The 14,069-nt window shown below is 34.3% G+C and overlaps 2 protein-coding genes across 3 annotated transcripts; one reads left to right on the forward strand and one right to left on the reverse strand.

The window, feature by feature from the left end:
• Nucleotides 1–3,613: 3,613 nt before the first annotated feature.
• LOC132047218 (uncharacterized) lies at nt 3,614–9,367 on the forward strand. 2 transcript variants are annotated; one of them, XM_059438184.1, is made up of 9 exons: nt 3,614–3,794; nt 5,636–5,980; nt 6,224–6,257; nt 6,454–6,675; nt 6,999–7,088; nt 8,238–8,303; nt 8,397–8,488; nt 8,576–8,623; nt 8,905–9,367. In XM_059438184.1, the coding sequence occupies exons 2-9, from the start codon at nt 5,640–5,642 to the stop codon at nt 9,005–9,007; spliced, it is 996 nt and encodes a 331-aa protein (XP_059294167.1). In that variant the 5' UTR covers nt 3,614–3,794; nt 5,636–5,639; the 3' UTR covers nt 9,008–9,367. The 2 variants fall into 2 exon arrangements, with proteins under 2 accessions (XP_059294167.1, XP_059294166.1); XM_059438183.1 differs by having other exon boundaries at nt 5,639–5,980.
• Nucleotides 9,368–10,158: 791 nt separating this feature from the next.
• On the reverse strand, nt 10,159–11,915 carry LOC132047219 (glutaredoxin). Its single transcript, XM_059438185.1, has 4 exons — nt 11,754–11,915; nt 11,571–11,659; nt 10,556–10,654; nt 10,159–10,412 (listed from the first exon to the last, which is right to left on the reverse strand). The coding sequence occupies exons 1-4, from the start codon at nt 11,807–11,809 to the stop codon at nt 10,330–10,332; spliced, it is 327 nt and encodes a 108-aa protein (XP_059294168.1). The 5' UTR covers nt 11,810–11,915; the 3' UTR covers nt 10,159–10,329.
• Nucleotides 11,916–14,069: the final 2,154 nt, after the last annotated feature.

Here is a 14,069-nt window from a genome sequence, read left to right on the forward strand (position 1 = left end):
CTTACAAATTGGGTTTTGAGACTTGCCCGTACTGAAATTATTGGGCCGGGAGAACTAAATGATTCCTTCTTTTGAGGTGGTCTTTATCCCTCAAATTGCTGGTCTTTAAGTTTTGTCCTTCACCTAAAATTTATGAACTTTGGGTTTGAATTCTGACTCAGTTAAAAATTTTAAAAAATTTATAAGGCAGAGTTTGAATTTCGCTTTGCCCCCTTCGGCAAACTTTTAGTTATGCTTAACTAAAGTCTGTCGGAGGGGGTAGACTTTGCCTTGAGGCATATATATATATATATATATATTTTTACTTTTCAAGGTAAGCTTTTAATTATGCCTTAAGGAAAAGTTTCGCCTTATGAGGCATACTTTTAATTATACCCCATAAGACAAGTATGCCCCATAAGACGGAACTTTTCCTTAAGGCATAACTAAAAGTTTGCCTTATAAGGCAAAGTTTATGCCTTAAGAAAAAGTTTTGTCTTATGGGGCATACTTTTGGTTATGCTTTAACTAAAAGTCTCCCCCATAAGGCATAACTAAATTATGCCTTAAGGAAAAGTTCTGATTTATGGGGCAGATTTTTAGTTATGTCGGATCAATTTTTCCTTAAGGAGTGTATGCCGGATCCGACACACACGCCCCCAGCCTTGCCTTGCGAAATTATTTTTTTATTTATGCCTGAGCGGGGGTTCGAACCCAGAACCTCAAGTATTCGCCTACCTTTTTAAGCGAAGGGCAAAACTTAAATACTACAAATATGAGGGGTAAAATTTAAACACCACCCCAAAAGAAGGGCAATCTGCGCAATAAAATGACTAAATGACCTGTTCACTTACCGTTAATTACAGACACTTTTAAGAAAGTCATACTCGTACATTTGTGTTGTGTAAAAATTTATAAATTTATTCGAATAATTTTAAATACGTGTCATCTGAAGTTTGGTTGATATGATTAAATTCATCATCTTTTTCATAAACTTCAGTCACATGTAGTTAAGTTCATTTAATTTTACCTACATTTTGGTTATATTTGATTTAATTCAATCAATTTTGCATGAGCTTCATATTTGAGCCGAGGGAGTTTCAGAAACAGTCTTTCTACCTCCGCGAGATAGGGATAAAGTCTGCGTACACTCTACCTTCCACAGACTCTACTTATGAGATTACATCAGGTATGTTGTTGTTGTTGTCATCGTCGTCGTTGTATTTTTATATAACTTCAACCTTCAGACACCATATATCTAAAGTTGAAAGTTGTTTCAAAGTAAGTGGATGTGCAAATATTTTAAAAAATTAAGTACAAATTAAACAGCGGTATCCAAACATAATACCCTTCAAAATTTACATCTAAATTCTAAGGAGCCGTTTGGACATGATTTGAAATCATGAGATGAAATCATGTTTGGACATACAATTTGGATTTCTAAAGTTGTATTTTTTCTTGTAGACATAAAAACCCCACAAGTTGTGAAAACTATCAAAACTTTCCCAATTTTTGTACAATCTTACCAAATGAGCAAGTCATAGTTCATAACAATATTAATACGCTGCTAAAAGGCCTTTCTAAAAAATACAATATCAATTGATCAAACTTTAGTTCAATAAAAAAGAAAATTTAACATAAATAGTAATGTAACTACTCTTTAATATAATTCTCCCACATAAATAAATGTTGGTAGAAGTTAATGAGGCTAGTAAATGGTTGGTGAGAGTAATTGTTAAAAATATCTACCAACTTATGAGTCTTTTTTTACAAAATATAAACTTATGAGTCAAGTTTTACATTTAAAAATTTTGAAATCATGATTTGATATCTCAAATTATGCCTTTTTAGATGATTTAGAATTTTATCTCATGAGATAAAATCGTATGTTCAAACGCTGATTTCATCTCATGATATGAAATGACATGTCCAAAAAATATTAATGAATCATAGATTCGTCATTGATGACGGGAGAAGTAGTCAGATTGGTCTATCCGAGAATAAAATCCAAAACGTGGAAAAGGTAGTGACAAATCATAATTCATAAATCCAGCTTGTATCGTATTTCTCTTTTCCATCTTCTATTTCATCTCCATAATAATAATCATGACATTAAATGATTGGAGATGCATAAAATACACATTGACAAACGTGTTGAATTTTGTAGTGGATAAGAGTTTCGGATTAATTGGTTTTGTAGCTTTTATAAATTTATGTCTCTTATAAGCAAATTTTTATAACACAACATTTTACGGGATCATTTTTTCATATTCAGATTGTAAAAGCTTTCAATTGACAGTAAAAATTTACTCATATTGGTGTTTACACCAAACCAACTTAAATTATCATGATTAAGTGATTTAATACAATAAAAACATGTATTAATTAATCATGACTAAGCGATAGAGTGTACATGTCATACATCTATTTATTTGGTATAAATATACGATACGAGTAAGTTTTTATGCAATAAATCCACTTTCACGTTTCTCTTTTAATACACTTGTTTTGCTAGTCGAAAAATTATTAATTGTGTTAGAAATATAAAAGAAAAGGAATCAAATTAAATAATTTTATCTAAGTCCTGCATTTGTTCTCTACATTTTTCACTTTTTGAGTGTTCCAAAAATTAAAATGTTTTTCATTTTTCACAATATACATATAACAGCTTCTAAATTCGTAACTTGTCAGTGATATTCCAATTGTTAACTTGCACAAACAATTAGTACAAACAAGTATCACGTGATTATTTCTAAATAAAAATGAGTTTGTATTTATAGTTAATCTAAAGCTTTTTCCGTTATCATGTGATTTAAGATTTAATTATAAATAAATAAAATTCAACTAGTAACCTAAAAATAATACTCCCTATGCCCCAATTTGTTTGACACTTTTCGTTTTTTGAGAGTCAAACTTCTTAATTTTGACCGTGTGTTTGAACATAGAATCTTTAAATTTTTCGAAATAAAGTTTACATAATTGAAATCTACGTAAAAAGTACTATAAGGCACCATAATTAATAGTTTAATTTTTTTTAAAAAAATACATGAAAAAATTACGGTCAAAGAGCAATTCATTTGACTCTCAAAACGAAAAGTGTCAAATAAATTGAGACGGAGGGAGTATGAGTATTAGTGTTGATTGAGATATTGTTTGTCGATGGACCTATGTAACGAACCCATATTATATTGAGATGGATAGTTCAAATTACACGTACAATTATGAGAGTTCATCTCCAAATTAGTAATCAAATCTTTCAAGGGAAGAAAAACATAAAAAGGGAGAAGGAAGGGAGGTTCCATAATTAACCTAAGTAAAAAAAAGACAATTGTATATCATAACCCTAATGGAATAATTCTCCTTCTACATATAGCCATACTTACACATAGTGCACATGCTCCTTTTAACCAGATCCCAAAGGTAATTTGACAATTTTCCATCCAAGCTCCCATAGATTAGTTTGGTCCATGACACTAGTAGACGACTAAATTCGGTGGGGACCAGGTGGGGCAAAATGGTAGGTGTCAATTAACGACTCAGGAATTCTAATTTCCTACTAATTTCGTGGTGATAGTTACATGTGTGCTGCTCCTGGACTATAGTCTTGACACGATAAAATGAATTTTCAACACGAGGAGAACTAACTTGACACTCTTCCTTCTTTTTTCTCCTTTTATCTTAGACTAATAACTATTCCATTTAGCACAAAAGAAAAGTAAAATCCATATTTCCTTTTGGCTATTTGCACGGCGCATGTAATTTTGCCTATTTTATCTCTCTATCTTTCTCGACACATACGCCGTGCGATCTGGCCGGTGAGTGCTTATAGCTCTTTGTTTTCATCGTCCATTTTTTTACTGTAAACTGAAAGTTTTCCATTTTTGTGATTACTTAAAGTGTAATTTGTATATCTGTGTGTTAGGTGCTTGTTAAATAGTCAGAGATTTGAATATATATTCGTGGCAAAAGATCGATAGTACTTACTTTTGAGTTGCATTGATTGGTGGAATGTAGTCATCTATAGTCAACATTTGATGATATAATAAGAAGTAGCAGTAGAATGAATGCAATCACGCTCCTTCGATGTTTACGAAGTAGCACTACTTAATTCATGGTAATTTATTATATGTCTACTGTAGCGAGGTAACTTTATTGATATGGTCAAATCATATATGGTAATGATCTGTGTATAGCAGAACTACATTTAACTGCTAATTTATCTGTGTGTTTCGACTAAATATGGTAATGATCTGTTTACGAAGTAGCAGTAACTTTATTGATAATTACTCCCTCCGTCCCATATTACATGGCCACATTACTAAAAATATATGTCCCAAATTACTTTTTCATTTACAAAACGAAGATAAAATTAATTAAATCTTTCCATCTTACCCTTAGTATTAAATGTTCTTGAAAATAGTCAATATTGATTAGGATGTATTTATTGGAGAGAGATAGGGTTAAGGTAGTAAAATACATCTTTTATTTATGATTTCTTAAGAGGCGTGCAAAAGGGAAAGTGGCCAAGTAATATGGGACGGAGGGAGTATCTACTGTATGTGTTTCTACTGGAGCGAGGTAACTTTACTGATAATTATCTATGCATTTCTACTGGAGCTAGGTAACTTTATTGATAATTATCTATCTGTTTCTACTGGAGCGAGGTAACTTTATTGATCAGATGAAATTATCTATGGTAATGATCTGTATATAGCAGAATTACATTTAACTGCTAAATTATCTATGTGTTTCTACTAAATATGGTAAATGATCTGTACAGCAGAATTACATTTATACATGGTAAATAATCTGCCGTGAAACTTAACTGCTATTTATCTATGTGTTTGGAAAGTATTGATGTTGTTTTTGCATTAATTGACGGAATGTATTCATCTATAGCATGTTGATGATATACGAAGTAGCAGTAGAAATGTAGAATGAAGGATTCGATTCGGCATCAAACTCTTTCGATGTTTACGAAGTAGAAGTACTTGATTGATAATTATCTATGTGTTTCTACTATAGTGAAGTAAGCTTTATAGATAAGGTGAAATCATATATGGTAATGATATTTGTATAGCAGAACTAAACTTAACTGCTAATTTATATCTGCGTTTCTACTTAAAATGGTAAATGATCTGTACAGCAGAATTCAATTTATCTGTGTGTTTCTACTGTAGTGTGTTAACTTTACTGATGAGGTGAATTCATATATGGCAATGATATGTATTTAACAGAATTAAGTTCCAGATGCCGCAGTGATATGAAATGATTGCCTGTAATGTCCCTTCAGAGATATATTTACGACCTAACAGAAATCTGCATGATCTTGCCTGAGATTTAAGCCCGTCTTGTAAATTGAACGTTGAGAATTCCACATCTGAAAGTCTACAGTCTTTCTGAACTTAGAATTATAAAAAAGATTTTGCCGAATAGGCAAAAGGGAAACAAAATTTTCCGCCATTTTGAATGGAGATAGGTGACAGATTCCATGCTCTACTACTAGTTGACGTCCTGATTGGGATATACCAGAAAAATAATTGTAGAACTAATGTAGAGCCTTTCAACAATTTAACATTATGATTTATGTGTTGCTGCGATATTAGTAAATATTTAGCTATTACTGCAGCAAAAGCTTAATACCATGTGTCTCCAGCAGGATGCAGGTCCAGCCAGCTGCTGATACTACTGCTCTAAGTTATTGGTTGAACTGGAGGTTCTTGCTTTGTGCAATATGGGTCTTGACACCAACGGTTACAGCAGTGATCATTCTATGGAAATATGAACGATCAGTTAATGTCAATCCAGAATCTGATGGAAGGGAGGATTGTGAGAAAAGGTCTTGGCTTTTGTATTTTGACAAAGCTTGGAGACCATGTGTGAAAAGAATAAATCCAATTTATTTGGCGGCTTTCCGAGTTTTTGCACTTGCTTTACTCACACTGGTGCTTGTCTCTGATTTTGTTGTTCATGGAAGTGACATGATGTACTATTATACTCAGTAAGTATTCCTGTTTATAATGCTTGTAAGTGGGTGCCTTTTTTTTTTTTTTTTTTTTTCCTGATCGGTAGATCGAGAGTGGTTGTTTTTGTTGGAAGGTATCCTATTATGACTTGCAACTTTTGTATCTTATATTCACATAATGTATAAGCTTTACTGCTTTACCTAGGGAAAGAAAACACTATGTGCTATAAATGGAGTGCCTCTCTTTAGTTGCTGCTCACGATGTTTTGGTTTCTGCAGGTGGACATTTGCTTTGACCACCATCTATTTCGGGGTATGTATGTTAGTTCCAGTTTACTTCCTTGAATTTATAATATTTCCTAACTGTATTAGTACATACTAGATGTTGTTGACCTGTCAAATATATGTGCATGTGATTGCATGCTACTGAGATATCCTTTACTTGGCTTGCATTATGCTGCTAGTGAAATATCTTTTCCCTAACATCATGCTTTTGTAACTGTCTGTAGTTTGGATCAGTACTTTCAATCTATGGCTGTTACCGGTATAACAAAGCAAACAGTGGTGTCAGCAAACTGCAGATGGATATGGAGCAAGGGTTACGCGAGTCCCTTATAAGCACAGACTATATGAATGGAGTCAAGATAGTGAACAATGTGGAGTACAAGGGAATACTTCTAGTTCCTGAAGTTGCTGGACGATGTGGCTACCTCTTCCAGATTCTTTTCCAGGTACAACATTCTTCTTAGAGGACCCAAACCAGATATCCAACAGGTAGAAAGTAGAAATTGATGTAGTTTTATTCTGCCTGCTTATGTGTGCTCTTTGTTGATTCTGAGAACATCCTCCCACTTGTATGCTTGTGAAATTTAATCACTCAACTCGTAGTCATTGACATATATAGTTTTCTTAAAGAGGTCTCTGCACCTACTGTTAGAAAAGTACTTTTTTGTTAGCAGTTAAGTTCCTGGAAGTTTCATGTAGTTAGTGGCTTTATTTGCATTTTATTGGAGATAATTGTATAATTCAAATCATGCCCGTCTTTCCTCTACAGCTGGCTGCTGGAGCTGTGATGCTCACTGACTCTGTTTACTGGTTCGTGATCTTCCCATTTCTTACGCTCAAAAACTACGAATTTAACATTGTAAGTATCTAATATTTCAAAGGATCTCTCTGGTTCTGTTCTTTGTTTTTGTCGGATGCTTAATATCAACTGCTAAAATTCTAAAACTTGATTTGAGATATTTGGCTTTATTTTAGACACATAACCATGAGTTTCTAATATGGCCGCTTATTGCCAGTGCAGCCGATTATGAAATTGTTTGCTTTCTGGTCATGAATGTTTTAGAAACTTGTTTGGATGACTGAATTGGTCTTATGATGCAGTCCTTTCTAAATTTTCAAGAGAAAAGATGAAGCAATTCAACATGCAGAACTGCTTCTTTCTCTCCGATCCTCTTCTTTTTGCTGTTGCTGTTGTTGTTCTTGTTGGTTTCGTTGAGTTGGAAGGAGGAGGCTTTGGTTTCTTATCCAGTCTTCTCTGGTCTGCTATTTCTAGAGCACAAAGACCTAAATGGCGCTTCTTTCTCTGATTTTCCCTGTCGGGTCTCGGATCTTGAATCTTATCCACTCCTTTACATGGATTAAGAGCAGTCTTCACTTTGTTTCCTAGGGGCAGTGACCACTTCTAAGATGTTATTGCATTATTTTCCGGGATAGTCTTCGCGGAGCTAGTCGATAAGTATGTTATCCAGGCATACGAGGATACATTACTTCTTTTTAATGCATTTGCTCTGAATTCTTCTATGCCATTGGTGTCACTGGGATCCCCTTCTCACCAAATTCTGAAACACGTTTGTTCCTTCTAGTATAATTGGTGGAGTTAAGGATTAGGACGTTATATCTTCAAACCTCATTGAGTTATAAGCGATGAGCTCCTTCTTCTCCGTATTCCCCATGTTGTTATTGGTACCTTAGGCCTTTTATGTGAAAAGATGCTGAAACTAAGTTAATTTTCTTGCATATTATATCAATTGTAATAGTTTCAATATATTAATAGTTGTCTAAAAATTAGTTTGATATGAAAACCATCACTTCTTGATTTAAATTTAAGCTGTGTAATCAATTTAAATCCTTGAACATCGTTGAAGTTGTGTGAACAGATTCTGAAAAGTATGTCAAATATTTGCGGTCTTCCCAAATATGAAGTGACTCATATCAGTCTAATTCTATTAGTCTTTCTTGGATCTTTTGCCCCTTTGTTAAGTTAAACAATATTTCTCTTTTATTCCAGTTCACTGTTGTTACGCATTCGCTAAATGCTGTCCTGCTTCTTGGTGATGCAGCTCTGAATTCCTTGGTAAATGCTGCTGTTATTTTACTTCTTCCCTGTTGTTCTTGTGAACATATCATTTAGGACGTTTTCTTATTAACTTTCAAGTTGTTCTTCCAGCCGTTCCCTTGGTTCCGGATGTCTTATTTTGTCATATGGACTGGTGTTTATGTCATCTTCCAGTGGATAGTTCATGCCTCTGTATTTTTTTGGTAAGATTCATCTAAGTTTGTTTATGATTTAATGAATACATCTCATTCCTCTAACTGGTTTTCCCCTTCGTTTTCTGTTTCTTTCAGGTGGCCGTACCCCTTTCTTGACTTATCATTAAAATATTCTCCTGCGTGGTATGTGTTCTTGTAGGATATATTCTTTATCATGGTAGGCGAGTATGATAAATTTACCAATCCTTCATGCAAACAGAATTGTAACATTCAGTTTCTTAGGCTTTATAATAGCCACATTCAAGGCTTCTCATTTCTAAATCTCGTATTGAACACTTCTTCTCATTTTCCTTTGAAAATTCAAGTGCTAAAACTTTCTTTTTGTTGTTGATCTGTAATCTTTGACATACAGGCAAACTTATTTCTTGCACAACTAATTTGTTTCTGTATTGATGCTGGGGCAGGTATTTGTTGGTGGCTTTACTGCATATTCCATGCTACGGAATATTTGCATTAGTTGTTAGACTAAAACATTATGTGTTACGGAGATGGTTCCCCCAATCATAGCAGTGTATAAGAAATTATCATCATCTCTAGTTGGTCACTTCTGAAGCCAAGGCATCTCATGTTCTTCAAATGGTGAAGATAGTGTTGTTTGAGTGCATGATCAGTGGGTTTCTGGGGCGGATTTCCTGCAAAGTGTCAGCCAAGTGGGTATTGATTCAGTCAAGAACTAAATCAGTAGCTATCTTGTGAAGTACGATGCGAACCTTCTTTTTATCTGCACCTTGTCCACCCTGTAATGCCTTGGATGTTCAACTGTAACATTTTCTGGACACTAAGTTCAATTGATTCAAAATTGTATACCTTTCTGTTACAGGCAAAACCTGCTTATTTTCTAAGAATTTTGATGGATTTGTACACAAAGGATGAGGCTTCATTTTTTGCTTTTCGAATAGATGCCAACATACAATACTGCATGATATAATTACCATAAATCAATATTCATATTTTCCCCGACATTTTACAAGGTCTGCACAGCCTATTCAGCTAGGACTTGGACATGGAAACTTGGCGTCTTGTCTCTTTTGACCGAATTACGCCAGACAAATTGACCGGAACAAACTGCACACAGGTTATTCTACAGTTCAGACCACCTACCCTTAGTTACTATGATTAGTTTGCTCAGAGTTCTGTTGCAACTGATTACAACAAAATTAAGTTTTCCGTAATCGATTATATAGTGCCACATATTTCAATAATTTAATCTGCTTGTCTGTATGTTTTTTTGGTGACTTATTTTCATTTAATTTAAAATTATGCCTTTAAATACAAACTCTGATGGATAGATAGTTGGGGGCATGATAAAACTATACCTTCACTGCCATAAATTAGCCATAAATTAGCAGGGCATTCACTGAGGCTTGGCGGCCTAAAGCACAAGGCCTCAATGTGCTTTAGGCGCCGATTGTTTGTGCTTTAGGCGTCCGTTGTAGCAATCAGCATGCAAATTGACATTCAAAAGCGTCAGCACCTTTTTTAACAAAGAGATTGGGAAAATGATTCGACACTCTGATGGATAGATTGAAGCTGAATCAAGTGAAGTAAACTTTAAGAGTGGCACTGCCTACTGCTTAGAAACCCGTGATAGTTTCTGCATGTTTTTTGTTTTTCTTGGCAAGAATTGACACAGAACGTCCGTAAGGAAAAAGAATGAATCAGGCTTCAAGACAAATTTTCATATGCACTATTACTCGTTCAACTTTCTTCTTTGAAGCATCAAATAGCATTCACATAACCGCTTAGCTAACATACAGAGAACACAAACCACTTTATTTATGGGATAAGTTCACGGGATTGATTCATTAAACAGCCGACTAATTGATCCATTAAGCTGTGGAAGATTTAGCAAGTGCTCCAGCCTCAGTTAGCAGAGGAACAAGCTTCCCTTCCTTGTGCAAGGCAGTTGTGGCTGCAAATGAAAATTAAAAAAATTAACTTCTGCTGGAATTCATAAAGATCAATTCCGAAGTACCTCTTAAGATTATTTTATGATAATTATGTCTAGGAATTTTAACAATAGGGAAACAAAGAGGAAACAGGAGAGATCCTTACCATCACAGCCACCAATGTGCTTCTCGCTGATGAAGACATTTGGCACAGTTCGCTGACCAGTCCACTCAGCCAGTGCTGCCTGGATCTCACTTCCATCCTCTACATAATCAGCAGCAACATTAGATTCAATAGACAAGAAACAACACTAAGAAAATTTCACCGATTGACTTACGTGATCGTATGTTTTTGAGAATAAATTCACTTTAGATTGAAGAATATTGTTGGTTGGAAACTATGGACAAGAAAACAAATACATGTTGAGAAAACTTGATCCGTCAGGAGGAAATACAACTAAACTAGTCATTGAAGGAGCAAATTGTTTCAATTTATGTGATACTACTCCCTCTGTCTCAATTTATGTGATACTTTTGCTTTTCGAGCCTTGAAAAGTACTATAAGTTGCAACTTTTTTCATATCAATCTGGTAAAAGGGAAGCGAAAAGTATCACATAATTAGGACAGAAGGAGTATCAAGATTTTCCCGATTGCACTTCTTTCCTATCCAAATATATCGTAAGGAATATGCACCAAATCTCACTCCAAACAATAAGGGGTCATTTGGTTGTGGGTTAGAGTTATGCAAGTATTAATAATGCAGATTTAGTTATTCATGAATTAGTTATTCCATCTTTACCCTGCATGAAATCATACATAAATTGATTCGTAATTTATACCCGATGAATTATATACATAACAACTAAAACTGCTACCAAATTTATTAACTTCCTAACCAGCAACCAAACGACCCTAAGTGATTACTTTTCTCACATAGTTAAAACATGACATCCAAATTACAGTAGCTTATCTCGTGGTCAATTGGAACTGTAATCTCTTGGCCAGTCGAGACATACAAAGTTCAATTTACAAAAGAAGAAGAAGAAAAAAGCAGCAGTTAGAACGACTGCCAAAAGATCTTGTTAATTATCTCTATTTGATCAAACAAAACAAAACGAAACTGAATTTGCTTAATTAAGATGAATATAGCTTTTTATTCAAATGTATCGAAACAACTTACTTTCAGAATCTAACTCAATGGCCTTGAAGGAGGCACCGAGCTTAGACAACAACTCCTTGACGCTAACGCAGAACGGACAGTACGTCTTGCTGCAAACATTTCAGATCAAACAAATTACACTAATAACACTTTCACTAATATTTTTACAACAAATACAAAATCAAACAGAAATAGAGAGCTTACCTGAAGACCACAACTGGATTGGCAGCAACGATTTCCTTAGCCTTAGCGAGAGCCATCTTCGATTGATTTGCTTTTTCAAAACCCTAGATTAGACAGGACAGTTGCGATTTTTTCGGTTAACAATGCCTTCAAAAAGCTCTATTTATACAAGTTGACGACGACGTGAATTTGTCTTACCGCAATAGAAACAAGTAAAATGACGAATATGTCCCAAAATATTGTGGGCCCACAAGATTTTATGAGACCGTGGCCGGCCCATTAACGACACCAGGTCAAAGTCCTTGTACAGGATTAATGGATGGGACGCGGCATTACCTGCGTCCACTCGTTCCCCCACACAAAATGTGAAAAAATGATAAAAATTATTAACCAATATACGCAGTAGCCGTTTGGCCATAAAAATTATTAGCTAATTTTTTTCCCCCAGGAAATTATTACAAAATGTAAAAAATTATTAACCAATATACCCAATTTAATTATCGTCACTACTTATGTCCAAAAAATGTGAATTTGTTTTTGAGTATGGCCAAACGGCACCGCAATTTAATTATCGTCACTGAGTGTGCTTTATTTAATTGTTTACAACAGATGAATAACCAGTTTGTTCGAAAATTTGAAGTCTCGAAAATGGTGGTCATATTCGGGTGCTATAATATACTGTATAAAGTTTCTTCATTTTGCAACAAAATAAGATGATGGTGGTATTTTAATTGCCTGTTGTATAGTGGGAGGAGAATCATGAATATCATGTCCAAATTTCTGATTTTGTTCATTTGTCTAAGCTGAGTTAACCGATACTTATACAGTTGTACTGATAGGAGATAACAAGATTTGATGAAATAATCGAGATGTCACGGAGGAATAAGAATTTAATGGAGCATTTCTTGTTACGTACCCATCATTCAAGTGGTGATCTCGCAATGTTTATAAGTGGAACCAAGCTATGAGGTCTATTGGTGATGTAGAAGTCACAGACCACCACCTACATTTATATGGTTCTTTTTGGAACTTGAACTTAACGAAGATGTTGTTGCATTGACCTTGGACTTCATTAGTTTGTTCGAATTCAAACCATTTAAACTTTACGTTTGTTTGTAATTTTATGCATTTCATTTAGAAGGCTATCTTTTCAATCCGTTTGAGGCAATAATATGTTTATATTTTTAAAAGGGTCTTATACTAGTTTGAAAATACTATCGGATTCATCATTTCTTTAGAATGAAAAGATGAATAGATAACACTTCACAGCTAAAAAGACGAGTCGGAGAACGGACAAGTAAAACGGACAAGTAAAAGCTTAATTTGCAACAAAAAGGGTAACAGTAAATCAGTAACAAATTAAACCCAATTGCAAGAATTGAGCTCTATAACTGAGCTATATGCCCAGAGTCAAGAGGAGCATGCATAAGTAATCATATGGTTCTTTCTAGGGATAATTACGGGACGTAACTAACTGTTACTATCTAATTATATTTAGTAGCTATAATTTCAACTAATTACATCTCATAGCTAATAGTTGTATCTTAATGACACTTAATAACTATTAAAATAAAATAAAGTAAAAAAGAAAAAGGGAAGAAAGAAAAAAGCATTGAAAATGTCCGTTCTTCTTTGACTCTCTCTCTGTACTTACCCACCTTCTTCTTTCTCTGTACTTACCCACCTTCTTCTTCTTCTTCAACTATCTTCGGCAGTTGTTGGTGACGACGATATTTTTGTAGATCTGGTGGTGCCGGTGTCAGATTTGGACGGAAACAATCAAATCTAACCGCAAGTTGCCGTATTCACGAATACGGCGATTGTATTCACTTTTTTGAGCTTTTTTTGTTAAATTTTTCGATTGTATTCAGTTTTTTAGGGTGTACTTGTTAGCTTAAGCGTCATTGTTGTGAAATTTCCGGCAGATCTGGCCGAAACTAGTGGTTGGTATTGTTGTATTCATGAATAAGACGATTGTATTCACTTTTTTGAGCTTTTTTTGTTAATATTTTAGATTGTATTCATATTTTTTAGGGTGTATTTGTTAATTTTTGGAGTATCTATGTTTTTATGTATTCAGTTTTACTCGTTGTATTCATGAATACAACGAGCCTGTTTATGAATACAGATAGTCATTTTCATGAATACAGTGTAAAAAGAAAAAAAAATCGTTGTATTTATGAATACAGCGAAAAAAATGTATACAGCTGAAAAAAAAAATGAATACAGCGAAAAAAAAAAAAGTAGCTATGCCTTCTTGCTGAGACTTGCCTGATTTTTGCAATAGTAACCAAGTACATCTGGGAGCACCCCCACCACTGACATAATGCTGACAGA

This window comes from Lycium ferocissimum, chromosome 2, assembly GCF_029784015.1.
Source record: "Lycium ferocissimum isolate CSIRO_LF1 chromosome 2, AGI_CSIRO_Lferr_CH_V1, whole genome shotgun sequence".
In the NCBI taxonomy this organism is placed as follows: Eukaryota; Viridiplantae; Streptophyta; class Magnoliopsida; order Solanales; family Solanaceae; genus Lycium; species Lycium ferocissimum.